Consider the following 26,242-nt stretch of genomic DNA (forward strand, 5'->3'; position numbering starts at 1 on the left):
TTTTGGCTACCAATTGTTTTGTAACTTTAATTTCATTGCATAGCACTACGCTTGTAAGTCGATTTTCATCCCAAAGTGTTTTCTTAGGAATGTTTTTTTTTTCATAAGAGATTCTGTATTAAAAGTAATTCACTCCATTAACATTTTCACTCGAGAACCAAAGTGTCCGTATAAATAATCAGGTGCTACTACATGACGAGTAGGTGCATATACTCAAGCAGTGCTTTTGATGAAACAGGTATTAGGTTGCATATTTCGCTTCAAGTGTTCCGAGAATGTATCATGCATGCTGTGATGCGAATATAAACAAAGGTGACGTTATTGTAACAAGCTGTGCACTACACACAAAACGGGCCCGCATAATGACGCGAAGGATTAAGGCCAGTTGGGTGCTGCTCATTTTGCTCCACACAGAAGATTCATACAAGACGTTATACATAGAATATCTTTGTAAATGAATTGGCACGTAAAGGTATTTCCGTGAGCCGCTCCTACTAGCCTCTTAGTTGTTAGGTAGAAATATTGAGGCAAAAAGGTATTTCAAGCTTTGAATGTTGGCAGCATACATGTATGCAAGGTCAAGGCCGTCATGACCAAGCCGTAGTCTCATCAAGACCAGTACAAGCTAGGTCTTCAAAGGCAGGACGAAGTTTGTGTCTGCACTGTCTGTTTCTTTCATCTGCCAGAACCTCAGCTTTGTGGTATCGGGTTCCAGGAGGGATCAAACAGTGTCGAAGCCTTCGCTGCATGTGAAGCCGGTGTAATGCCGCTTCTTTTTCTCGTCTTTTAGAAGGACTTCATATGTGTGATGTGTGTAGACTCAACCTTGCAACTTCTTGCAACAACCTTGCCACAAGCAATTGCTACTATTCGGTGCATGTTTCATTTTCCCTTTATTAATTACTTTCCTCCATCTTGCGGCTTCTGCAGAACTATTTCGTAAAACCCTTGCTTTGCTTCCAGTTGATGGATTCGACTTCGCCCTGTCATCTGCTAGCCGCTTGGCTAGCACAAATGCCATAGTGGCTGCCCCGGAACGGTGGTGGTCCCGGGTTCGAGTCCCGGACTAGGACGAATTTTTCTTCAACTTCAAGGCCTTTCTTTCGAGGAGCCCTTACGGGTTTCCACTGTATCAATTGCTACGATTGGGTGGATGTCTCATTTTCCCTTTATTAAATCACTTTCCTCCACCTGGTGACCTTCGGCAGAAGTATTACGTCAAGTTGAATTATTAATAAGACTAATTATGTAATTAGGCACAATAAAATACAACAATGTGAGTATCTCGAAACGACGGCAAACATTACCTTGGTACTGTTCTAGTTACGCACGTGTCATTTGCATATCTTTAAATCTTGGTGCATTATAGTCGCTCACCCTGTATACATATATATCTAATCATACCCTAAGAAGGCAACAAAGACACCAAGGGTAAAATAGGGCAAACTACTTGTACTTGCTAATTCAATTCAATAAATGGTGAACTAATGAAATGAATATGGATAAAATAATGGTTATCTCTTTTTGCTCTCTGACCAGTATCACTCTCTTCTTGTTTTTCAACGTTAGGCCTTAACATCTTTCGTTCTATCACTCTTTGCGCGGTCCTTAACATGTTCTTGAGCTTCTCTGTCAACTACCTAGTTTTGTCCCCACATGTTAGCACTGTTTAATGCAGTCGTAAATACACAACTTAGTTCAAGTAGTGACGCATAAATACCCCAGAAAGTGGATAGGAAAGCGGCGCCGCAGTTGTTCAATTGGCAAGAGCATCGCATGCTTATTGTGAAGACGTTGGTTCGTATACCACCTGGGGCCAGTTGTTTTTTCAAACACTTTCAGTTCAATGATTTTTATCATTTCCTTATTTCGTTAAGTAAGGAAAATTAATTTTCCCTATGTTGTCATTGGTGTCTCCTTTTCCTTATGCTCTCTTTGGTGACTAATAAAAAATCACCGCCCTAGCTCTCCGTACAGACTAACCAGCGAAAATAGCTGAAACGTGCGGCCGCCGTGTTCATCACTCGGTCAATCCCTACTATTCATTAAACGGCGTCTTGGTAGATTGCCGGATCCTCGCTAAGCAGTTGCTGCTTGCGATCGGCTGCACGAGCCGATCCTTGTGCCCGGGCTGCAGCATCGGTATGGCCTGAGCGAGCTCGTTCCCGGCTCTGCTCGCAGCGTTGCTGATAGAAAGTTGCCCGCTCCTCAGGAGCACGTATGACGCATGGCCTACCCATTTCAGAGCCGTAGAGAAACAGCTGCGCGCACGCTCGGCTGCGATGGAGAGCATCGACGTCACTAATGGCGCAGCCAATCGCACGCCTCTCGTTTTTTTCGCACTTTCGCGTCCGGTTGCGTCGTAGGAGTTTTCGGCATACAGGAGACAGACAGGCGCACGGATCAATCGGCTTGTCATATACAGCTTCGCTGTAAAAGAGGCCCCTCAGTTCCCATTCTTCTCGCTCATTAGATTACGAGGGTCTAAAATCCGGCAACATTGATACTTTCGGGTAACCATGTAAGTTTATTGACCAGTTGCCGTCACGCAAATGGATAATGTACTCGCGACACCTGCTGCAGAAAGGATGTTCCACATCCGCCGCCTAGGTTTGTGAGTGGCGGCGCTGGCTAAAACAGCCAGGGTTAGTTCTAGCAGCGAAACATAAATGCCCCAGAAAGCGGATGGAAAAGTGGCGCCGCGGTAGCTCAATTGGTAAGACTATCGCACGCGTAATACGAAGGCGTGGGTTCGTATCCCACCTGTGACTACTTGTTTTTTTCATCCACTGCCATTTGCAAAAATTTATCATTTCTTTATTTCAATTGGTAAGTACAAGTAATTTCCCCCATGTAGTCCTTGGCGTCTTTGTATGCCGGCTTCTTATGCTATCATTAATACAAATCGGGCCCCCCTCGGTTCCCTTTCTTGTGGTTCATGACACACACACGCATACATATATATATATATATATATATATATATATATATATATATATATATATATATATATATAGGGGTTTTCTTCAAAGTTCAGCACGCAGGACCCGACGTAACATACGCAGGAAAGAGACGACGAACTTTTTGGAAGACTTCTTTTACTTAACGTTTTCGGCTGGTGGACCAGCCTTCGTCAGAGTACAGGGTACTGTACTGTTCGTCAGAGTACAGAAGGCTGGTCCACCAGCCGAAAACGTTAAGTAAAAGAAGTCTTCCAAAAAGTTCGTCGTCTCTTTCCTGCGTATATATATATATATATATATATATATATATATATATATATATATATATATATATATATATATATATATATATATATATATATATATATATATATATATATATATACGCACACATACATTTGCAGGTCTCGCAGTAACGTGAGTCCTGCGGTCACGCATGCTTCTCTTCAATGCCGTGTAAAGAGAACGCCGAGCAAGCAGAGCGCAATGTTAGTGTTGTCGTGGCCCTTCCGTTCGATCGTGGTCTCCGAGATAGTGCAGCGATCGATACGTGCCCCCCGATCTCGGAGGCCATGGCTCAGTACGCCTAGTTTAGGAAAGCCAACACAGTGCAGGATTCGTTCACAGCACTCCTGTCTCACACTAGCTCAGTGCTCATGCACGACCTACACGAAAGAGCTGGCGTCAACTAGTTGACGAATATCCAGAGAAAACCCACTTTACATTTGAAAACCCGTTTCTCCGCAACGAACTGCAAGAAAGTAAGAAAAAATCAAGAAGCTTTGGTAACGATCAGCTAGAGTGCGAAATAGTTACTGTGTATTCCACACGTACTAATGTGGATAAATGAAAATAGAACGGGAAAATTGAGCGCGGAATATGATCGTTATGATAGCTACACAGGCAGAGGGCGCATAGCTGTGTTTGATTGGAGCTTCAACGTAAGGTACACAGTAAAGAATTTACTCCTTCTGCTAGCCGACTCTCTCCGCTAGCCAGAATCTCTCTCCGCCTTTGCTCCGGCTGGAATTCGGTGGGGGCCACCGGTCCGATAGTCCGTAGGCGGCAGTGTTATTTGTGCTTCTTGATTGACTGTCGTCTTGGTGGGTTGCGACCGGTGTGCGATTGGCTACCGCCAGCAGGGAGGGTTTGAGCAAAGCTTTTATAATGACGGTGGGGAGAGAGAAAAACTGCACTAGGCCATGGAAACGAGGCTCATTGAGAGGCTCGTTGGTTTGCAGCACAAGGAAATTTCTTGCTGCCTTTATGTCATACTAATTACGGAAAGATGGCTTCCTCTTTTTACGCGCTTAAACTTTGGAACAGTCTTCCATATTCCATTAAGTTGTCAATTACCTTGTACTCTTTTAAATACGAACTCAAGAATTATTTGCTGTCTCATTAATTTCCTACAGTGCTATTTTGCTATTTAGAAGCTGTGGAATTACCATTGATTGTGCATCTTTCCTCTTCCTTTTGTCTTTTATGTGTGTCGTCACTCAGTTTCTTGGTTATATTTTGCTTATTTCATGATTTGTTTCTCTGCTTTGTATTCCGCTTTATTTTTAGAGCGCAGCTCTTTGGCGTCCGTTCCTGGGTTTCGCGTCGTCGTCGGCGTTGTCGTCGGCCTCGTAACCAGCTCCGCCCCCCTTTCATCCCCCCAGCGCTAGCAGCGACCGACTGATACCGCTGGATGCCGCTGACGCCGCTAGAGAGTCAAGATAACGTGACTGCATAGAACACCGTCGCCGCCATGCAGAAAGAGGAGGAAAGGGTCCCCCCCCCCCCTGTTCTTGTGTGGCGGATAGGGTGCTCTTCAGTTGCCGACGCGCCGGTTATTTCACGTAGGCCCCGGCACGTCGACGAATAAGTGACCACCTTCCCACGGCTAGACCTGGTTCTTAGCGCTGCGGAAGCGAGGGTATCATATTGTTTGTGTCGGCATCGGCGGCGTTGTCCCTGAAACCGACTCCGCAGCTGGGGTTGACTCACTATCGGCGTCAGCGGCATCAGTCAGTCGCTGCTATCTCTTCCCTCCTCCCTTTATCGTGTTGTCCGCTTGCTGCGCGCGCTTCTGCCCCCATCGTTTGCCGCTGGGTGTACACGCCGCCCCCCTCCCCCCTCTTCCTGCGAGTCTCCGGTTGTCAAAGCGCCGGCTCGAACTTAATTCCTTTCTTCGCTCCTCCTCCAATGCAACCCTTGTGCGGTGGCAATCAGAGAGCCAGATCGGTGGCGGCGGATCTGTATATGTGCACCGCCCGAGCCGAAATTGCCGCTGCCGTTCGCCCTGTGCGGTGGCAATCAGAGAGCCAGATCGGTGGCGGCTTGACATAAAGACAAACAGCAATTTCCTAACACTTATGCGGGAGAACATCCCGTTCCTCTCGCTCGTAACGCATCCCACGGCTGTGACAACCTCGCGAGGCACTTGTATAGATCTCGTCTTTGAGAATCAAGCATTGGTGTACCAAGTCGAACATATATCAGTCTATTTCTCCGACCACAAAGCTTCCTTCATGACTGTCAAGAACTGTTAGTGGAGTCTTTGTTAAAGGAATACGTGTGAAAAATGAAAAAAAAAATTCTGCGATAGCGCATACATGTGTTGCTCGATTTCTTTGCCTCAATCTATCGAAAAGGTGAAACAGCTTATTTGCTGCGCTCAAATTTCGCATTAGGAAGTAACGTAATCGTCGGTAATTTTTTTTGTATAACTTCTAATCCAAGGGTCCCGGTGCAGCTTCTGTCTTTGGGACCCTTGTCTGGATACCATTTTTCGTTACAAATTGTTATGAACGAATACTAAACTGAAACTGAACTGAAACAGTTCACCGTTTTTCTGTTTTTCCTCTTCAACGAAGTAAATATGTTTTGTTCAAGTGCCACTAAACATCTATTTCCCAACTTCCGAGCTTCTGATTTTTTCAACCCGAAGCCTCCGCCACGCTACCATATGGAGCCGGGTTAGAGATAACCTAGCGCCGCAGCAACGCTTTGTAGGAGCTTGGCATTACAAAGAGTTGCAAAAACTACAACCTCTTTGATGAAGTGGATCATTTTTCAAAAGAAATATGCACTGCAGGACACCACTCTGAACTGTTTTGCTAGTAAGTGTACATACATACGGCATGTGAGAGTTATCAATTAGGTAATTAGTAGCATACAATTAAGCAGCCTATAACGACTCTCAGTGTTTCTGATGTTCGCCGCTATTCAGGCCACCAAAATTCCCATCTTGTTTCGACTTTCCTGTTTTTTGATAATGAACGAGAAGAAAGGAGCAGAGGTGACCGATGTTTATTAATCATATCACAGGAAGCCAACAAAGACACCAAGGACTACAAGTAGTACGCTGCTTGTACCTAATAAGTTAGCTAATAAAATGATAAATCAATTGGAATGGAAGTGGATGAAGAAACAATAGAGGGATCCCACATGCGACCAGTTATGCTTTCATCCACTTTCATTTCCATTAATTAATAATTTAATTACCTCAATTAGTAAGTACAAGTAATTTCCCCTATGTTGTCCTTAGTGTCTCTGCTTGTTGTCCATCTAGTGATATGACTAATAAAAATCGGGCCCCTCGGTTCCATTTCTTCTCGTTCATTGCACTACGAGGGTCTTGAGTCCGGCAACATTTATGCCTTCAGGTAGCATGTGTGGGTTTATTGATCAGTTGCCGTCACCCAAATAGTTCACGTACTCATGACGCCTGCGGCACCACAGGTGTTCCACATCCGCCACCAAGGTTTGTGAATGGTGGCTCTGGCTAACACTCCACTGGTTAGTTGTCGTAGTAAAAGATACCTACCCGAGAAAGTGCATAGGAAAACAGCGCCGTAGTAGCTCAATTGGTAAAAGCATCACACACGTAATTCAAAGATGTGGGTTCGTTTCTCACCTGCGGCAAGTTGTTTCTTCATATGCTTTCATTTTCATTAATTCATGATTTCACTAGCTCAATTAGTACATACAAGTAATTTTCCCTATGCTGCCCTTGGTGTCTTTGATGGTTGGCTTATATCTGTTTTTCATAGGTTATTGGTAATAACCGTGCTTGAAACACCCGGTGTACTGATGCAATTTTCTAACTGAATCATCGCTGTTTCTGCCTAAATAAATAAGAAAAATCATGCGCAGGCATAACACAAATCTAAACAAAATTAATGCAGTGAACATCCCATATTTGTTGTGAAAACTGCGTAGTTTTTGTCGGCATTCCAGCAGAGAAAATTTCAGATTTGTATGTCGTGTGAGAGAATCATCCCTGTACTCTCAAACATTCGCAAAATTGCCGAGGTGGTTTCGACAAAGAGTTGAATCTCGTCTGGCACCGTTGTAAATCTTAGGAATGGTTATCATAGCACGCAGTTCTTTCGCAGTGAAATCATAGGGAAGCAGATCTCTCTCATGCAGTCGTGCATAATCTCATTGCTATCGCGCAGACTGGGCAGCGTGAGTGGGTTGCGGCCATCCTCCTCGCCTGCCTCATCCTTCCACAAAACGTGTCTCGCGATATACTCGTATCGCGAGCCTGTGTTACGATGTCCCTGGTTTACACAATAGACTAGACTTCAATGTGCCTGGGAGCAAGTGACGCAGGCATCGTGCGCGCCAAGTATACGTGGGTAGCAATACGCATCGAGACAAGGAGAATTTCTATGTACTGACATTAGCCATAAAGTGTTTTGCTATGTACAGGGTCGTCACCTTGCCTCGCAAAGTCTGTCTTTTGTTTTTGTAAACGCAAAGTCGAAGCTTCACGTTGTCATTGTCGTCATAAATTACTAAGCGTCTGTTGGACGAACGTATGTTGCATGAGAACCGGTTATGGCTGGACTGTCGGCGCCCACAGATTGGCCTAACGAGCTGGCCGAGAAGCAATGTTCTGATTTTGCAGTCATGGCCTCGAGGGTTGACGTGCCGCATCTAGATAATTTCTGTTGGCATGTCCCATATCTTTTATTGACGCAGAACAACGTACAGACGCCCAATTTCCTAATGTGTAATCGCCGAACGGAAGTTGTTGCATTTAAAGAAGAAGCAAAACTTGCCGCACACATTGTTGCAGACCCATTGCTCTGTATTTTTTTCATGCCCACCCGAAATAATATGCAACGGTTGCTGTAGATGGCACTGAAACTAATTCAACACTACGAAATGCAGCAATTTCCGAGAGTATTTCAACGAAAAGCACGTACATATCGATATACTGAAGTTTTGATGTTTATTTTAGCTAGAACAGTCGAGTTATTGAAAAGGTTTTTATACAGTGCTTTCGCTGGTGTCTGCCTGTTCGGGAATGGTACGTTTTGCATGCCCTTGTTTTGTACAGTCCCGACCCTTGAATTGTTGGAAAACAAAAAATGGCCGGCTGGAACGATTTGTTGATTTTGGGTCGTCGTGAAAAAAAATCGCTTGGGGTGTCCACATAATTGCTATCGCAAAATCCTAGGACATCTCAGCACTTCTTATCAGTTGTAGATGCGGAAGCATTAACGTCCAATTGAACGGCGCTGAGCGATTATGAGCTCCTCGTGGGGAAGCGAGCACGTTGAGTCGCTTGGCACGTTTTGATTTTGCTTTACCAAGACACAGAACGAGGCGAGAGCTTCCGCGGATAATAGAGGCTTGCGAGAGTGAGGGTGACGTCACGTCACGGCGATGCCCCCTCCCCTCCCGCAAGACCTGGCGCGGGGCAGCAGCTATGTCCTTGGCCCCATTCCGTCGACGCGCGCTCGTGCCGTGGAGTCGCAGCCCATGGCAATGGCACCTTAGGTGCCGTTTAGCTGCTACAGATGACTGACGCGAGGCTTGGGCCATTTTGCGCTTTTGGATCAACAACTGGCCATGTGTTTATGTACCGAGTCACTGGAAGAGGCGTTGATGAAAGCGGAAACGGCATCGAACTTGGGTGCTTGCGCATTTCTTTCATTTTAACGCGTGCCGTGAAACGCCTCTTCTGCCGGACTCTTCCGACGCAGGAGCACTACATAAGAGCATTCAGGCGCAGCTACACCCGCAACTACAACCAGCTCTTTGGAGCGTTGCTGGCTTGTTCTCCTGGTGCAGCGCCTTGCACCACCGAGTCCAGCAGCGGAGTCTCGCTGACACACTGCGCTCTCACAGCAGGCTCTCCAGCCTCGTGCACGGTCGCCAAGGGTGCGTCGTCGTCCTGCTCAATCTCGGTGCTCACCTGGTGCTCCAGTTTCGCCCTGCACAAGCAACAGTTGGTCACTTTTCTCGGGTATCCTGGGAAAAGCTTTTATAGAACTCCTTTCTGTAAGCGCGCAACTTAAGTACCAGCGTCGTGCTGAAAACAAACGTCTCGTTAGCGCTAACGACTATCAACCAGCGCTGATGTTTTCAAGCATGAAATGCTTTTACCTCCTGTTGTCGGTGACCGTCAAATGATTTTGCGCCGAAAGCCAGAGTCGTTATCCCGGCACCCAACGAGAACATTCGGGCAAGTTGCGAGAAGAAAACGAGATAATCCGGAAGACCAATAAAAACTTAAGAAAATGCGGTCCCTGGCCTCCAACCCTCTGTACAGCAACGTATAACATAAACTAGTTACTGGCAAACAAGTTACAAAAATATTGCTTCCGAGCTCTTCCTTATCTTTGTTGGCAATACCACTCAAGCTGTAACTTCTAGTACGCTGAAGTTTTATTTGTCATTTCTAATGGCGATGTTAAAAAGGTACATACAGCGCACCATACACTTCATTGTCATCTTTTGACGCTGAGACAGTGTTGCGTGTGCTCTTTTAAACGCCAGAGGTCCGTGAGTTTCGCAGCGCAGGTTATGCGTCGGCTCGAGAGACGGCGCCAGGCTGCGTGGCGCCTCTTTCAGGGGTTTCGCTTCTGTCTGGGCAGTGCACGTTGCCTCCCTGGCGTATTTCGCTGCCTGTCGTGCTGCCTTCAGCCGCTTTTCTTCTTCGAGCTGGGCAGCGACCACATGAGCCAGTGCACAGTATGGCGTGGTGCGATGTAGTGTGGTGTGGTGGGATGTGCCGTTGCGAACACGCACTACAGCCGTTTTAATATTCTGTCTAGTATCATCTCCAACCAATCTTGCCAAATTCATATACGATCCTTTCCCCAATGGTGATCCACTCGTCACCAGTCCACGTTAGCTCCTTCATCGCGGACGAACAAGCGCACGGAGCGCCTCAACCAGACATGCTCACTATGGACGTCTCCACCGTTATTCCCACTCTACATTGCCCTTCGTCACTTTGGCTGGCGGCTCCTTGCGAAGTGCTCGTTACGCACGTTTCCTGTATGGCCATCTTGCTTCTACCTGATGCACCGTCGACCTGCTTTATACTCCTGGTGTCATTGCCCCTACCGATACTCCGCATTGTCCACGATCGTCCAAGGCAATATATACGGCGTTTCTACGGAGTATTATTTCAACAATGCGCCTCCGTTGCCCCCCGTGAAAGTGCAGCGATGCTGTTGCCGACGTTAGACAATTGAGCACGCTGGACGCTCGGCCCCTCGCACACGAAGGTGTTCGAGTCTGACAGCACACCGCGGCTGGTCATACTGCTGTTTCTCTACCCTGTGCTATTGTTCATGCTCACGCTGCTCTTCAGAAGGCCTGTGCATGCGCGGCCTACTCACAGTGCAGCAGCAACGACGCTGAGCGCCATTGCTAGGCAACTTCTCCTTAAAAAGGGCCCCGCCATGTGCATTTGGTTGCTGCTGAAGGACGTCAATACACAGGACTCCAACTACAGCTGTCTCGTGACGTCGGGAACCATCACCCTGTAATCGTCACCACTCACGCAATTTCTCCGAAGGAACGGTCCTTTTAACACAAAAGTGTTTTATGCCGGGCTCGACGCTTGACATCCTGTAACAGATGTAGCGGATGTGACGTCACCGCCAAGGAGTAAAATAGCTGGCCTTGTTGCAGCACTGTGGAAGCTACGCGAATTCTTTTCCAATAGGAAGGGCGAATGCCACTCGGGATGCGCTCATCCGCGCCGCGTCGTCTGCTCAGTGTCTCCATGTCATCCTGTTAAATGCTCCATGGTTGGTGGAGCGGCGCAATGTTTTGACGCCGTAACCATAAGCTGCGTTTACATGGATACGATAGCACGTCTTCGCTTCCCTGTACGCTTTCCTTGCAGTTATCTTGCACTCTCCTTTGCAAGAAATACGGGTGAATGCCCTTACAAATGTTCACCTGGGCCACAGCCTCTGCTCGACGTCTATACTTGGCGCTTTGTCGCTATCGTCATCACGTACCATGCTAGAGTGGGGTAGCAAATTAATGATGCAGTGAACAATTACGCTTTTAGATCGTTCAGAATCTTCAACGCATCACTAATGCTAATGCTGTGGCGCCATCTGCTAACTAGAAATCAAACCAGTTTTACGACTCGGTAGCATGTATGTAGTCCCAACAGCGCGATAACAGGCAGCCGATCTCGATATTTACAACAAAACATACCTAAGGTGAATTAGCGCGAGCTACTGGGCCAGTTGGTGCATAATGAACTTAAAAAAAGGGGATGCCAGCGAAACACAAGGGAAGCGCACACAAGGAAAAGGCGTTAGACGCGGAAGGACGCTGGACTTTCAACTGCACTTCATTGAAATTTACATTACCACACATAACCCCCGACGCATGCGTATTTTCAACTCCTACCAAGACATGTGCATAGATAACACCTTGAAGATACATTACCGTGCGAAAACAGCCGACGCATGCGCAACTTCTACCCCTTCCAAGACCTGTCCATAAATGTCAATTTTTTATTAATTATATTTCTCCTACTCGATAGCTAAGCACGTTCCTTGTTTGTTAAACATAAAGGCGTATCACTGACATAAATTTCTTTCTCATTTCCCATGTGAAAAGCTTCTAAGATTTCGAGTTCGTATCTAGTCTTGCCCTTCCCTAAAATGCTCACACGACCGAAAAATGGCACACTTTTTTTTGCACTTATTGCAACAGCGGTAATGAACCGCCAAATTGCTTCCCTAGTCCCCACTAAAGAATAGGTTATGTTCTCGCAAGCGCTTAATAACACATCTACCTGTCTGGCCTATATAGACTTTACCACAAGCCAACAGAATGCGGTATACACCAGTGTTGCACTTGATGAAGGGTGTCACGTGTTTAACTTTACAGGCCCCTCTCTTCGTCCCCTCGTTTCCAATCCTCCCACACAAGGTAGCCAATTTGCAAGGTGCGGAAAACACAACGCGTACACCTTGCCTTCCCACCACCTTCTTAATGCTGTGGGAAATTTTATGAATGTATGGTACTACTTCTAGTTGCTTCCTTCGCTCTGATGTCGGTGACTTCTGGCCTGCTAGACCCTTTAATTTCCGCAAACCGGCTTCAGCAACAGCCTTCATGACTGAGAGAGGGAAACCTGCTGTTTCAGGCTATACGCCATGCTGTGGCAGCAGCTCTTCTGTACTGCGTCCAGAAGTCGTCCAGACGCCTTTAGACGCCATGAATGCCGCCATGTTGGCTGCGTAATCACGGTTAGTGTGGCTTTACGGTTAATGGCGGCACAGTAATTCTAGATATACGACGTGCATTCACGCATGTCATAACATGTCACGTGCCGCTGTGCCGTATTAAGTAGCGATCAAAAATTAGTCTCTATTGTATACCCGATAATGAGTCAGTTAGCCCGGAACTATATACCGCTGCGCTAGGATATTACCTGTGTACGCCTCGCACCTTCGTCAGTGCTCTAACCAACTAGTGAGACGTAAATAGCAGTAGTGAAGCGAAGTAGATCATCATGACACTAACGAGCGCCCACAGAGAGCGCTTCGGTAGTCACTGGGCAGCGGAGGCTCCAACGCTATATAGCCTCGTGGTGGCACTTGCAGCACATGGTTTGGCTTTCGCGCAGAATTAGCCTGTGGCGTCTCGTCGCCTACGGTGTACAACGTCAACATGCATCAGCAATGCTTACACGACGCCTACTGGTTGGCTTGCGATGGCACTAAGTAAGAAAACTACTGCGCTAAGCGGCGCAGAAAGGTAACGGCGTCGGCTGGCGAATCTCGCTTTGGTCCGGCGAGAGAGATACCAGCGTGAAGCCGAACCCCTTAGCGCGTTCGCGGCGAACTCTGCGAACTTTGCCACTCGCGTTCTAGAAGCTGAGCCCGTCGCAACTCTATTGGCTACGCAAGACACTCCGGAGTCGGACGCAAATGCTCGTACCGTCGCCAAAGCGACTCGGCAGCCGGACGCCGCTCGCCAGCAGGACGCCGAGTCAGCGTGCAACGCTGTCGCCGACCCGCAAATCATGCGCGTTTCGCTCGCTGCAGCAGACACAATGCAGACATGCAACAGCCTCGGTGAAGACACGTTTCACGTTCCTGTTCTACCCATTCCTATTGAAAGAGGGATCAATCCGAATTTTAACGCGATAGCGTTAAGGAGCTCGTGTCGCAGAAAAGCCGGTGTCGTCGGCGTCGGCGTCGGTGTCGGCGTCGGCGTCCGCGGCGTTGGCCGTGAGCGATAAATCACGGCAGGCACTTCATAAATAAAAAGCAACTTCCAAGATGGGCTGGGTGGGAATCGAACCAGGGTCTCCGGAGTGTGAGACGGAGACGTTACCACTGAGCCACGAGTTCGATGCTTCAAAGCGGTACAAAAGCGCCTCTAGTGAACGCGGTGTTACCTTAGAAGGCTCAGGCGTGCGTCGCTTGCTGAGGCGCGCATTTCGTTGTCGCGCCGAACGCTGCGTTGCTTGACGCTCACCGCGTCCGATGCGGGGCGCGTTGTCGCTGCGCCGTAGCCCAATACCCCTTGGCGGGTCGACGGGAACGCTGTCGCGTTCCACTCTTGAAGGCGAAGCTTAAGCGTCCTCCAATTTTTTATTTCAGAACTGCTATTTTTTAATATTACGTAGTGTTCGTTGAAACACGCGGTATACTCGCAGAAAATGCAACCATCGCATCCACCGGGACAGCTACTTGTACACTGTGGATGTCTTGCCGCGTGGACTTATGACCGGCTCGGCATACATACCAAATCTCGGCTGCATCATCCGTATCTGCAGCTGGAGCGGGTGCACATCGCCAAGTTCGACCACTAGTTTGTCCCGCACACTGTGCCTTAGGCAGTTACGCGCGGCGCTTTGGTGTAGAAATTTTAGCCACCATGTGGTTTCCGCCGTGACGCCGGAGACGACAACGATAGGCTTGGCTTAAATGGTGGCCGCGATTAGCTATTGAAATTTTGCGTTAGCAATTGTAGATACTACAGTGCGCTCCGCAACAAAAGCTGGGGTTTAAAAATCACGAGCCATTCCAGTCTGTGCAGGTGGATGACCAGCGAAGATGTTTAGCACACGAGACAGAGGTGACAGAGATTTTTGACGAAAGGTACAAACACATCCATTGTCTTAATGTCGGGGGTCATCGTGAGATAGGTAAACATACAGACACTCGTGTATCACCTGTGTTATTGTTATGCTAATTCTATCATATTTGCGTGTAGTCCGGACTCCCGAGAACCAACGCGCCTACGAAGAGCGCCGGCAGGAACAGAGACGAGAATGCAATTGTGGCCGGCGGGCACAAACCCCCTCGATGAAGATCGTGCACAAAGCACCAAGCGCATGCGCGACGTCGCTCTTCGAAGGCGCGTTGCTCCTCGTGAGTCCGGACTGTACGCGGCTTCCCCATCACGACGACAAAATCGATGTGAAATTCAAAATGGAGAACGGCAGCTTGTCTTTCTGGTTTTTTATATATATTCGCGTGGACGACGGGATCACCGCCCCGCAGGAACACAGACACGTGTCACGTTTCGACGACACTAGATACGCAAGCGCTTGGAACGCCGATAGAGAGAGAGGGCAGTGCTGGCGTAGACGAGGTAAGACCCCTTAAAATTCGTACAATAGCCACATGCTTTCACGAATGCCGCCTTCTCCTCGCGCGCTCTGGCCGAGGCCGACACCACGTCGCTATTGGCCTATATATCATCACGTGGGCCCTCGCGGCGGCTTCGTTTGTTTACAGTCGTGCTTAAGCGCCATTTTCGCTCGAGCGGTGTAGGCGGCGTAACGTCGAATAGGGAGCGTGAAAGAGAGGAGAAACGAGGAGGAATGAAAGCGGAGGAGGAGAGTGTCGCTACTTTACGAAGTTAAAGGGGCTTTAAGACGTGGCCGACGAGGGTCAACCATTTGGGCTAAGATCCGATTGAATTACGAAGAATTCGTAATAATTACGAAGAATTACGAAGAATTCGTAATAAGATAATAATAAGAATTAATTACGAAGAATTCGTAATAAGATCCGATTGAATTAGCGATATCTACGCGCTACACATCACGGCAAGAAAATAAAACTCACTAGGCAGACACACTACACTGACACACATCTATATGCCGGCCCGAAAACTTCCAACAAAACCCGACAAGCACATTCCAATAAGATGGCTAGCTGAGCCATCGTAAGTTGATGTGCATATCTAAGTTAGATTGAACACACCTATGTCATGGACACAGAATGGAAGTAGACAGCATAGGACTTCCTTCCTGTGTCCGCGTCTTAGGTGTGCTTCAAGCTAACTAATATATAAGCGCCAACCAACTAGCCGAACTCGCCATCTTATTGCAATATATTTCAGTACGCAAGCTTCTTTACAACCTAAACAAACGCTGCCCTTTCTACTTCATTTTCTGTCGAGGTCTTACGTGCGCTTCAGTCAAACTCAAATGTGAACAAACACTAAACAAACAAACACCTTCACTCCTGCTCAAAAACAAACACCAAAGCTCTAGTTCGTTGACTTGGGCGTTTATGTAAACAACAGTCCTCTTTGAAAGGAAATTGTAAGAAACATTTTTCAAAAACATCTGTTCTTACCCTTGTATCTGGGACCTCTTTGGGTCCCATGTGTGACAAGGGTAGTTAAAGGGCGTGCTGCAAGTCCCGGAGCCCCCTACCCGGAGTCCACACGGGTATGTGCCAGGGGTATGTGCTTGGACCCCTTCGGCATATGACGAGGATCGGCCCACTTTTTTGTTGACACAGACGAAAAATGCAGGGAACCCTAGCCACAAACAGCACCGCTGCAAAAATAGAAAACGCCATGTGGTCGAAATTATACCGCGCAGCGCGGCGTGCCCGAATGTCCATACGTTGCCTCCGGAAATTCCATGATTTGAGTTTTCTTTTTACGCGCAAATGTAGATGTCCCACCTGTCAAATGCGCGAGATTATGTTTCTCGCCGCGAGAGAAGCGATCGCTGGAGGAGAGCCTGGAGGCGGCGAAGAGAAGCATCGCGTTTGCACCCCTTCAGTTCATGCTTCTACGACGCGGTGCTCGAGGTGCACGTTTTTTATACGCCGTAATATCGTCCATGCGGGGCATACAATACGCCGCGTGCGGCCACCCAACTCACCTGAGCATCGAGGTGCGAGTAGGTGCGTCCAGATTCTTGCTGGTGCCAATGGGCGACACCTGCAGCGCCTTGACCAGGTCCCTCCAGCGCTGCAGCACCCGGCTGTAGCTGGGCCGAGCCTCGGTCTCTTCCTCGTGCCTGCTGCTGACGTCAGCGCAGCTCGAGTGGCGCGACAGCAGGTCCGGGTCGGACGCGTCCATCAGCGTGATGCTGAAGTCCTTGAGCAGCCGCCGCTCGCGCACGCGAACCTTCTTATTCGGGATTGCTGCACCAACAGGTGACACACCATTCTCACTAGGCCGAGGCACAGGTCTTTCAAACAGAGCGTGTACTTGAAGCACGAGACCGGACTTTCACAGTTCTTCCGAGCGTACATAGATGGTAGAGCAAAAGTGGACGCCAACAACCTTTTGCGCCAGTTAATAAATACGCCTCGAGGGAACGCCTCGCAGACATCTTCGCTGAACCGCCTAAATTAGTACACCGCAAAGCAAAAATATATTCAAGATATACCATCATGATCATGTAAGTGTACCCGCCGCGGTTGCTCAGTGGCTATGGTGTTCGGCTGCTGAGTACGAGGTCGCGGGACCGAATCCCGGCTACGGCGGCCGCATTTCGATGGGGGCGAAAATACCGTGTACCTATATTTAGGTGCACGTTAAAAAACCCCAGGTGGGCGAAATTTTCGGAGTCCTCCACTACGGCGTGCCTCATAATCAGAAAGTGGTCTAGGCACGTAAAACTTGAATAATTTTTGAATCATGTAAGAATGACTGCCCTGACACCATCGGAAGTCATTCTTGCCGAAAACCGCGATGTAAAGTATGCCCGTACATGCGTACGTTGCAGAAGGTAACTGGTACGGCTTCAAACTTTTGTTTAGAAATCAAAGACGATTTCAACTGCGATACAAAAAACGTAATATATATGCTTGAGTGTACACTGTGCAAAAAACCGTAGATTGCACCGTAGATAGAAGGGCCTTTAAGATTGCGTTTTAACCAATAACAAATCCCAAGCTAACATGTTTCCCAACCTCCCATCTCAAAACACGTGCACCTGCCTGACCACTCATTTGATAAGATGAAAGTCACGTTGCTTGAATCGGGATTTTGTTCAAATTATGATAGAGAAGCCCGTGAATCCTGACTTATCTATATTAAGTTTGATACCATCGCGTCAGGTTTGAATGAAAGTGTAGGAAAATTTGTTTGCCTGTTCATATAGCCCATCACATCTTCCCTCGTGGCTGTTCTTTTTTATTAGTACAGCATTATTTTTCCTTGTTACTAGCACATCACAAGTTTTCGTTTTTATTTTCATTTTTATTGCTTGATTTGTTGTTCTTGATTGGTGACATAGCACTTATTCGGTAACGTTTTCTGCTGTCACCTGACATCATCATCATCAGCCTGGCTACGCCTACTGCTGGGCAAAGGCCTCTACCATACTTCTCCAACTACCCCGGTCATGTGCTAATTGTGGCCATGTTGTCCCTGCAAACTTCTTAATCACATCCATCCACCTAACTTTCTCCTACCCCCCCCCCCCCATGCTACGCTTCCCTTCACTTGGAATCCCTGACAATTACCTTTCAAATTTCATTTTTTGTGCGTATCTTCAAATGAGGTTTGAAAACGCCATCTGTGTTGCATGTATCAGCTGTTCTTGAGAATCATTCACATGCACTCTGTTCACGCATTATCTTCGTTTTTCATGTAAACACGTATTCATCTGGTTGATATGTACATGTATATAAACTGCACTTACACCATACATTGTATTCTGATGAAGGCCGGACCTCAGCCGAAACGTGAATAAATGGCTTCATACGCGCGTCTACTTCACTGCACACACACACACAAATTCATAAACATGGTATTTTGCCTCTTTGACAGTGCTAATGATAACACATTAATAAGAATGACGACGCTAACTTAGATACGCTTCTTAAAAGCTGTCAATCTGATCCGCTATTTAGACACGTCATGCACTTCTGGGCTAGAGGAACACTGGAGCCACTTGTAATAATACTGAATAATACATTGTATGTTTCTTGGAAGCTGTTAAATCTACAATTTTAGAATAAAATTTGTGATACTCGCTTGCGTTGCGCCGCGCTCCTTGATGCGCCCGCTTCGTTCATAAGATATTCTCCTGGTCTAAATAACTTTCCCTGATAGCAGAGTATGCATGATGATGAATGTGGTGTTTTGTGGCGCAAGGGCCAAGTGTGGCCAAAGAGCGCCAGGCTGGTGGTAATGCGTTCGCAATGGAGGTATGAATAACGAAGGGAAGATGTTACGGTGGCTGTAAAGGGGCCTAAAAACAGTCTGTCTAAAATGCATAAAACCTATACAAGATAAAATTATGCCGATGGTTAATGGGCTGTACAATGGACACGAAATACACATTGTGAAGTAATGATGATTTAGTGATATATCTCACAGATATACTTTTTCCAATAAGCACTACTGCCTTACAGAGTCCTTGGGATGCAAGGGCCTGTAGGCATGTGCTATGGTAGACTACCATCACAGCGGCATCCTCTAGAAAGAGGATGTGCTATGAATATCTGGGGCTAAAAACTTGCAATTTGAGATCGTTCAAGAAATTTAGAACTGATTTGGTGTCAAAGAACGGTTCTTCACCAAGAAACATTGCTGGATGGAGAGGGGTGTGCTGACGATATACAAGGGAAAAATGTCTCTTTCTCTCAGCTTCGGCTTCCCGACACTCCACGTGGACGTGGAGAACGGTCAGCCTCTCACCACATCTACCACACGTTGGAGGTTCATTTCCAGTCAGTAAAAAATTGTGGGTGTCATAGGTGTGTCCTACCCTGAGTCGACAGAGCAGGACATCAGTTCGTCGTGTTTTCGCTTTCGGGGGCCAGAAACCTAACTTTGGCTTAATCAAGTGAAGCTTATTCGTAGCTTCCATGTCCCACAAGCGTTGCCAGTGGCTTCGCAGATTCTTCCGTAAGAGAAGCTTCAGATCTGTGACAGGGAAAGCAGCCGTAGGAATAATAGCTTGCGAGGTGATTGATGTAGCCATTTCGTCAGCTAGTACATTCCCCTCGATGCCTCTACCGCCAGGTACCCAGCATATAATGACATGCTGGTTAGACATATACGTTCTACAGAGAATGGAATAGAGCTCAGTAAGTACAGGGTTTTTGTGTTTACAGAGTGACTTCAAGGCTTTTACGACGCTTAAGGAGTCTGTAAATATAATTGATTTTTGAAGATTTGATTTTCTGATATGTTTCGCAGTCGACAACAGTGCATGGGCCTCAGCCGTAAATATACTTGTTTCAGGGTGGAGCACACCGGATTCCGAGAAGGATGGACCAATGGCTGCGTAGGACACCCCGGCATGCGACTTCGAAGCGTCTGTGTAGAACTCTGTACACGAGTACTTGTACTGAAGCTCCAAGAAATGCATTTTGATATGTGTCTCTGGCGCATGTTTAGTGACCTCTACAAAGGATGTGTCACACTCTATCAGCTGCCACTGCCATGGCGCTAACAGTTTCGCTGGAGCCATAAGACAGTGTTCAAGCACCGGAACACCTATCTCCTCACTGAGGTTCCTTGCGCGCCGTGCTTGCGCACAAAGAGAACGGTTTTCTCGCGGCAGGTCGGTTATTCAAGAGTATGGCATCGGTCATATCGTTTATGCATGAATATGAGGGGTGTTCGCGGTTAGAATTTACTTTGAGGAAATATGTAAAAGTGCTATATGATCTCTGAAAATGGAGTGACCATACATTTGCTTCTGCATAAAGGCTTTGTACGGGGCTTATCCTGAAGGCTCCAGTCGCGAGGCGGATTCCTAAATGATGGACAGGATCCAACATCTTTAAAGCACCAGGTGTAGCGGACTGATATATTATAGCGCCATAGCCAAGACGTGAGCCGATGAGACACCTATACAAGTTCAAAAGACATTTCCTGTCACTGCCCCATGTTGTACTTGATAGAAGCTTCAATAAGTTCATTGTTTTGAGGCATTTAGCCTTCAAGTATTCAATATGCGGGATGAATGTCAGTTTGGAATCCAGTATGATGCCGAGAAACTTGTGCTCGGCGCTTACAGGTAATGTGCTACCAGAGAGCTCAATAGCAGGACGTTGTACTCTTCCTCTCTTATTCGTGAAAAGAACGCAGGTACTTTTCTGACGGCTCAACCTGAAACCATTTTCGTCAGCCCATTTTGCCACTTTATTTAAGGCATGCTGGACATGTCGTTCGCAGATAGTTAAGCTGCATGATTTAAAACCAAGCTGAACGTCATCTACATATACAGAGTATGAGATCGTTCGTGGGATAGCCATGCCCAAAGAATTCATTTTCACAATAAAGAGTGTGCAGCTTAGCACACCACCTTGTGCAACACCAGTTTCCTGGGTGAAACACCTTGACAAGGCATGGCCCACCCTAACACGAAATGTGCGGTTAGAAAGGTAACTCTCAATGATACTTAACATACTCCCGCGGATACACATAGCGGAAAGCTCTCGAATAATACCGAAGCGCCATGTGGTGTCGTATGCTTTCTCCAAATCAAGGAATACGGAGAGAAAAAACTGCTTGTGTATGAAGGCATCCCTTATATTTGACTCAATGCGGACAAGGTGGTCTGCGGTCGACCTGCCTTCTCTGTAACCACACTGGTAAGGGTCTAGTAGTTTATTGCTCTCAAAGATATAGATTAGGCGCCGGTTTATCATCTTTTCAAAAAGCTTGCAGAAACAGCTTGTCAAAGCGATAGGCTTATAACTACTAGGTAAGGACGGGTCCTTGCCCTGTTTGAGTATGGGTATTATTGCAGCTTTATTCGAGGAAGATGGAATATACCCAGCGGCCCACATGACATTAAAAAGTGAGAGGAGTGTTTTCTGTGTTTCAGGATGCAGGTATTTGATCATTTCATAAATGATACGGTCACCACCTGGTGCTGAGCTGTTGCGACTAGCAAGAAAAGTGTTGAGCTCAGATAAACTGAACAGGCGGTTGTAATCTTCATTTTGGGCACATTTCCGATCAAGGCGCTGTCGCTCTGCGCGTTCTTTGAATTTCAGGAATGACTGTGAGTAATGCGATGCACTTGAGATATACTCAAAGTGTTCCCCCAGACAGTCTGCCTGGTCTTCTCCATCCAGGCCATCTCCATGAGTACTTACTAAGGGCAGGGGGTTCGTCTCTCGGCCTTTTAGTTTATTCACCCTATTCCACACTTTTGCCTCGTCTTTGTAAGTATTTATCCTAGATATGTATCGCTCCCAGCTCGCTCTCTTCGCACGTCGACGTATTCTCCTGCTTTGAGATTTGACTTGTTTGAAATTAATAAGGTTTTCAGCTGTTGGAGAATTACGAAGCAATCCCCAAGCTTTGTTTTGATTTTTGCGTGCATTTCGACATTCGTCATTCCACCATGGGATGCGACGGTTCTTTGCCAGTCCGTTAAATTGTTTAATGCATTTTGTTGCAGCGTCAATAATAAAACCAGTTAGGTATGCCACAGCATCGTCTATATTAAAATCAGAAATGTCGTCCCATCCTAAACACGTGATTTCTCGAAACAGTTCCCAGTTTGCTGATTCGAGGTTCCATCGAGGGAAATGCGGCGAGCATGCATCTGGTTTGGTTAGGTTTAATGTAATTGGGAAGTGGTCACTCCCATAGGGGTTCTTGAGAACAGACCACTCCAGGTAAGCAAATAGTGAACTCGAAACGATGCTCAAGTCTATGGCCGAGTATGTGTTATGTGTAACATTGTAATACGTTGGTCCTTTTTTGTTCAATAAACATTCACCTGAAGAAAACAAAATTTTTTATCAGGCGCCCACGCGCATCGGAACGCGAGTCGCCCCACAGGGGGCTATGTGCGTTTAAATAACCAACGACTATGTATGGTGGAGGAAGTTCATCGATAAGGCTTTGAAACTCTGCTTTAGAAAATTGACAGGAGGGAGAGACGTATATCGAACAAACTGTGATTAACTTACCAAACAGCACAGCTCGGACTGCAGCTACCTCGAGGAGAGTTCGGAGTTTGATTTGCTGACATGCAACGCTGTTATCGACTATTGCGGCTACACCCCCTATCAGTAATATACCGCCCTCCAAGCGGAAGTATTGAGAATTTTATTGATTGTTTTGGTAAGCTACTGGAGTTCTGTTCATTTAATAATGTTCATTTTGTCTGTGGAGGCGACTTCAACATAAATATTTTAGATAAAAATAAGCATGTGCAGGATTTAAACAATCTACTACTATCATTTGGCTTTACCAATCTGATCACTACACCAACGAGGGTTACTCAATCTACCTCATCTGCCCTCGACCTTCTTATTACAAATATAGAAACCTCAGTCTGCACCGCGGGTACACTTTCTAATGATATTAGTGATCACTGCCCAGTCTTTATAGTGTACGCATTAGATAACAGTATCAAACAAAACATTGAATTACTTACCTACCAACACATTTCTAACGAAGCACTGGATTTATTCAGTCTAGCTGTAGGTACGCAAAACTGGGATTCCGTGTTAAGAGAAAAAAATGTTAACGAAGCGTATAACAAGTTTCTTGAACTATTTGTGCGCATCTATACTGCGCATTTCCCCTTCAAGCAAGTTAGGAAATCAAAAACGATACGAAAACCGTGGAATATGAGTGAGCACATCAAAATGATAAAAAAGAAGAACCGCCTTTATCATGCGTTCTTGCACTCCAGATCAGAAATTAAACTTAAGGAATTCAAAACCGAAAGAAATAAACTGAATAAAATACTAAGGCAGGCAAAAATAGATTACTATCAACGTCTGTTTTTTGAAATCGACAAGAAACGTCCGGATGCGGTTTGGAAAATAATAAATAACGTTTTAGGTCGTCAAACTAAAAGTAGTGCACCCAAGTCGATAAGGTACGCAAATTGCGAATTGATCGGTAAACCACTGGCAGACCATTTCAATACTCATTTTGTGAATGCAAGCGTTACGCACACCCATGACTCCCAAGTCATGCATTCACTAGATAAATGTGTTTCAGAAACTATATTTATGGAGCCAACTGACGAACATGAGGTGTTTACAACAATAAAAAATCTTAATAACAGCAATGCATTGGATATTGACAATTTACAAATTAAGCCAATAAAATATGTCTTACATCACTTGCCATTTATCCGCACGTTGGTCCATATATTCAATCTAGCCATAGAATCGGCGACTTTCCCAGACGGCATGAAACGAGCTAAAGTATCTGTGGTATACAAACATGGCGATATAAATAATGTTTCTAATTATAGACCAATATCTGTCCTACCCATTTTTTTCGAAAGTTCTAGAAAAAATTATTGCTACACGCCTAACAAAGTTTCTAGACAGATATGATGCAGTAACAAACTCACAGTTTGGTTTTAGAAAAGGTAGATCTACGGAAGCCGCCCTTTTATCCTTGAAAGAAAGTATTGTGCAAAGCATAGACAACGGAGAATTCGCCCTCGGGCTCTTCATCGATTTTAGCAAGGCATTTGATTCCATCAGTCATGACATTCTTAAATATAAACTATCAATATATGGAGTACGCGGACATCCACTCACTTTAATGGAATCATATCTCAGAAATAGAACTCAGTGTGGATGTATTAACAACGTCCTATCTTCTTTCTTGACACTTAAAAATGGAGTGCCCCAAGGGAGTGTTTTGGGCCCTCTATTATTTAACTTATATATTAATGATTTAGTAAATATAGATCCTACAGTTGATTTCTTTATATATGCCGATGATAGCACTATACTCTTCTGTGGAAAAGACGCAAACGAACTAATTATCAGGTGTAATGCATTGCTAATGAAACTATCTGATTGGTCACATTCAAATGTGATCAGAATTAATCTCACTAAAACGAAAGCTATTCTTTTCAGAGCCAGAAACAAACCTTTTAAGTTGGAACATTCAATCACTTATTTAGGCAAACACATAGAACTAGTTAATGAACACAATATACTTGGAGTAATATTTTCATGTCATTTGAGTTGGGATGCTCATTTTAATAACCTTCGAAACAAGTTTTCTGCAGTCGCCGGTGTACTATCTCGCTGTAGAGCTTACATGCCGACAAAAGCCAAGCTACAAATTTATCATGCATTGTTCACCTCACAATTTAATTATTGCAGTTTAGTATGGGCAACGACAACACGAACTAACATAAATAAAATAGTTACATTACAAAAGGCACTTTTCCGACACATTGCTAATATTGAAGCCCGATCAACAACAAAAACATTATCACAAACATACCAAATCATATGGGTAGATCGGTACTACGAATATCGTCTTTTACAAATATTTTATTTTGCAAGGAAAGAATGGAGAGATTTTCTTACATCACTAGCGACCTTAAAGCACCATGACATAACTGTGCATTTGAGAAATCCTGAACCTTGGCTTGTACCGCGCTTTCGCACCGAGTATAAGTTACAATCTATTAAACACAATTTGCCGAAAATTCTAAATAGTCATATTTACGCTAATAAATTCTCTCGTAAAGAGTTGAAGATGTATTTCGTTAACCTATAACATATATATTCATGTATAACGATGCATATAAATGACCATGTTTTTCTTTCTTGCCTTTTTGTTTTATTTGTACAAAAATGTCTTGTTGTTTCTTACATATCCTTTCATAAGCATGTATCTGAGTTTTCAATTTTATGTTTAGTAAACTTCTGCTTAAGTTTTTTGTACCAAAAAGGTTACTGTTATCGCGCTGCCATGTATAACGCCTCCTCGGTCCAGTCAAGCTGCTGACGGCAGCTTTTAACCCGGGAGGACGTTTCTAGTCTGTACTAGAAGAAGAATAAACTTGAACTTGAACTTGAACTTGAGGAGGTGAGTGCATCTCGCGGTCTTTGCGGAAAGTGGCATATCGCCTTAGAAAGTTGGTCTGTGTTACTTTTAGGTGTGTTTCTTGGACACACAGCACCTTTGGAGTGAATTAGCGAAGGAGTTCTTTAACATCATCAAGATTGTGAAGAAGTCCTCTCACGTTCCATTGTATTATTTGGGTATCCATAACGGAAACGAGGTTAGTGCTTTGCGTCTAGAAAGAGAATTTAGGTTACAGGACCCTTTTCCGGTCCTGTAATGCGATGTTTCTCTTTTTTTGAGCAGTCGAGCGATTCTTGCCGCTCCTTAGGCGTTAGTGGCGCCCTTTGACTTGGTGTCGTGTCCATCGCCTCCTGCGAAGCGCTGGACACCCGCTCTTGTGAGCGATTTGTTTGTTGAGAAAGCCTCTTCTCAAAAGGGCAGCGGATTGGGCGAGTTGGTCTTGCATGGTAACAATAAAATTCAAACAGCGCTAAACGAACGGGACCAGAATGAGGGGGGGGGGAGCGCCGTGTTTGTCCCCCCCTCATTCTGGTCCCGTTCGTTTAGCGCTGTTTGAATTTTATTGTTACCTCTTCTCAAAGGATGAGGCCCTTGAGGCCACCAGCCCGGAGGTCGACGGCCCCTTCTTGGATGACGGAGCAGCGCTAGCCGCAACCGCCGAGGGGGCAGGTGACGTCACTGCCGGCTCACTAGGTGTGGGCCGGACAGCCGCCGGAGGCCGTTGTGGCGCTGCTCCCTGACGCGCCACTTCGGCAAAGCTATTCTTCGGTACGAAGGATACGCGCCTGCGTGCCTCCTTAAACGAAATGTTCTCTTTGGTTTTGAGTGCCACTATTTCCTTTTCTTTTTTCCAATGTGGGCAGGACCGCGAGTACGCGGGGTGCTCCCCTTCACAATTTACACAGTGTGGAGTGTTCTGGCATGACTCGGACGGATGTTCATGGTCGCTACATTTGGTACAGGTT

At 46.0% G+C, this 26,242-nt stretch overlaps 1 protein-coding gene across 1 annotated transcript in view; it reads right to left on the minus strand.

Annotated features, from left to right (window-relative positions):
- Positions 1 to 7,931: 7,931 nt before the first annotated feature.
- The window catches only part of LOC142578586 (transient-receptor-potential-like protein), a 241,302-nt gene continuing 222,991 nt past the window's right edge, over positions 7,932 to 26,242 (minus strand). Inside the window, exons 14-15 of the mRNA XM_075687976.1 lie at positions 16,372 to 16,636; positions 7,932 to 9,181 (exon numbers count right to left, since the gene is read on the minus strand). Coding sequence (XP_075544091.1) covers positions 8,992 to 9,181; positions 16,372 to 16,636 — 455 coding nt within the window. The 3' untranslated portion in view covers positions 7,932 to 8,991. The remainder of the gene's footprint in view (positions 9,182 to 16,371; positions 16,637 to 26,242) is intronic.

This window comes from Dermacentor variabilis, chromosome 4 (genome assembly GCF_050947875.1).
Source record: "Dermacentor variabilis isolate Ectoservices chromosome 4, ASM5094787v1, whole genome shotgun sequence".
Lineage (NCBI taxonomy): Eukaryota > Metazoa > Arthropoda > Arachnida > Ixodida > Ixodidae > Dermacentor > Dermacentor variabilis.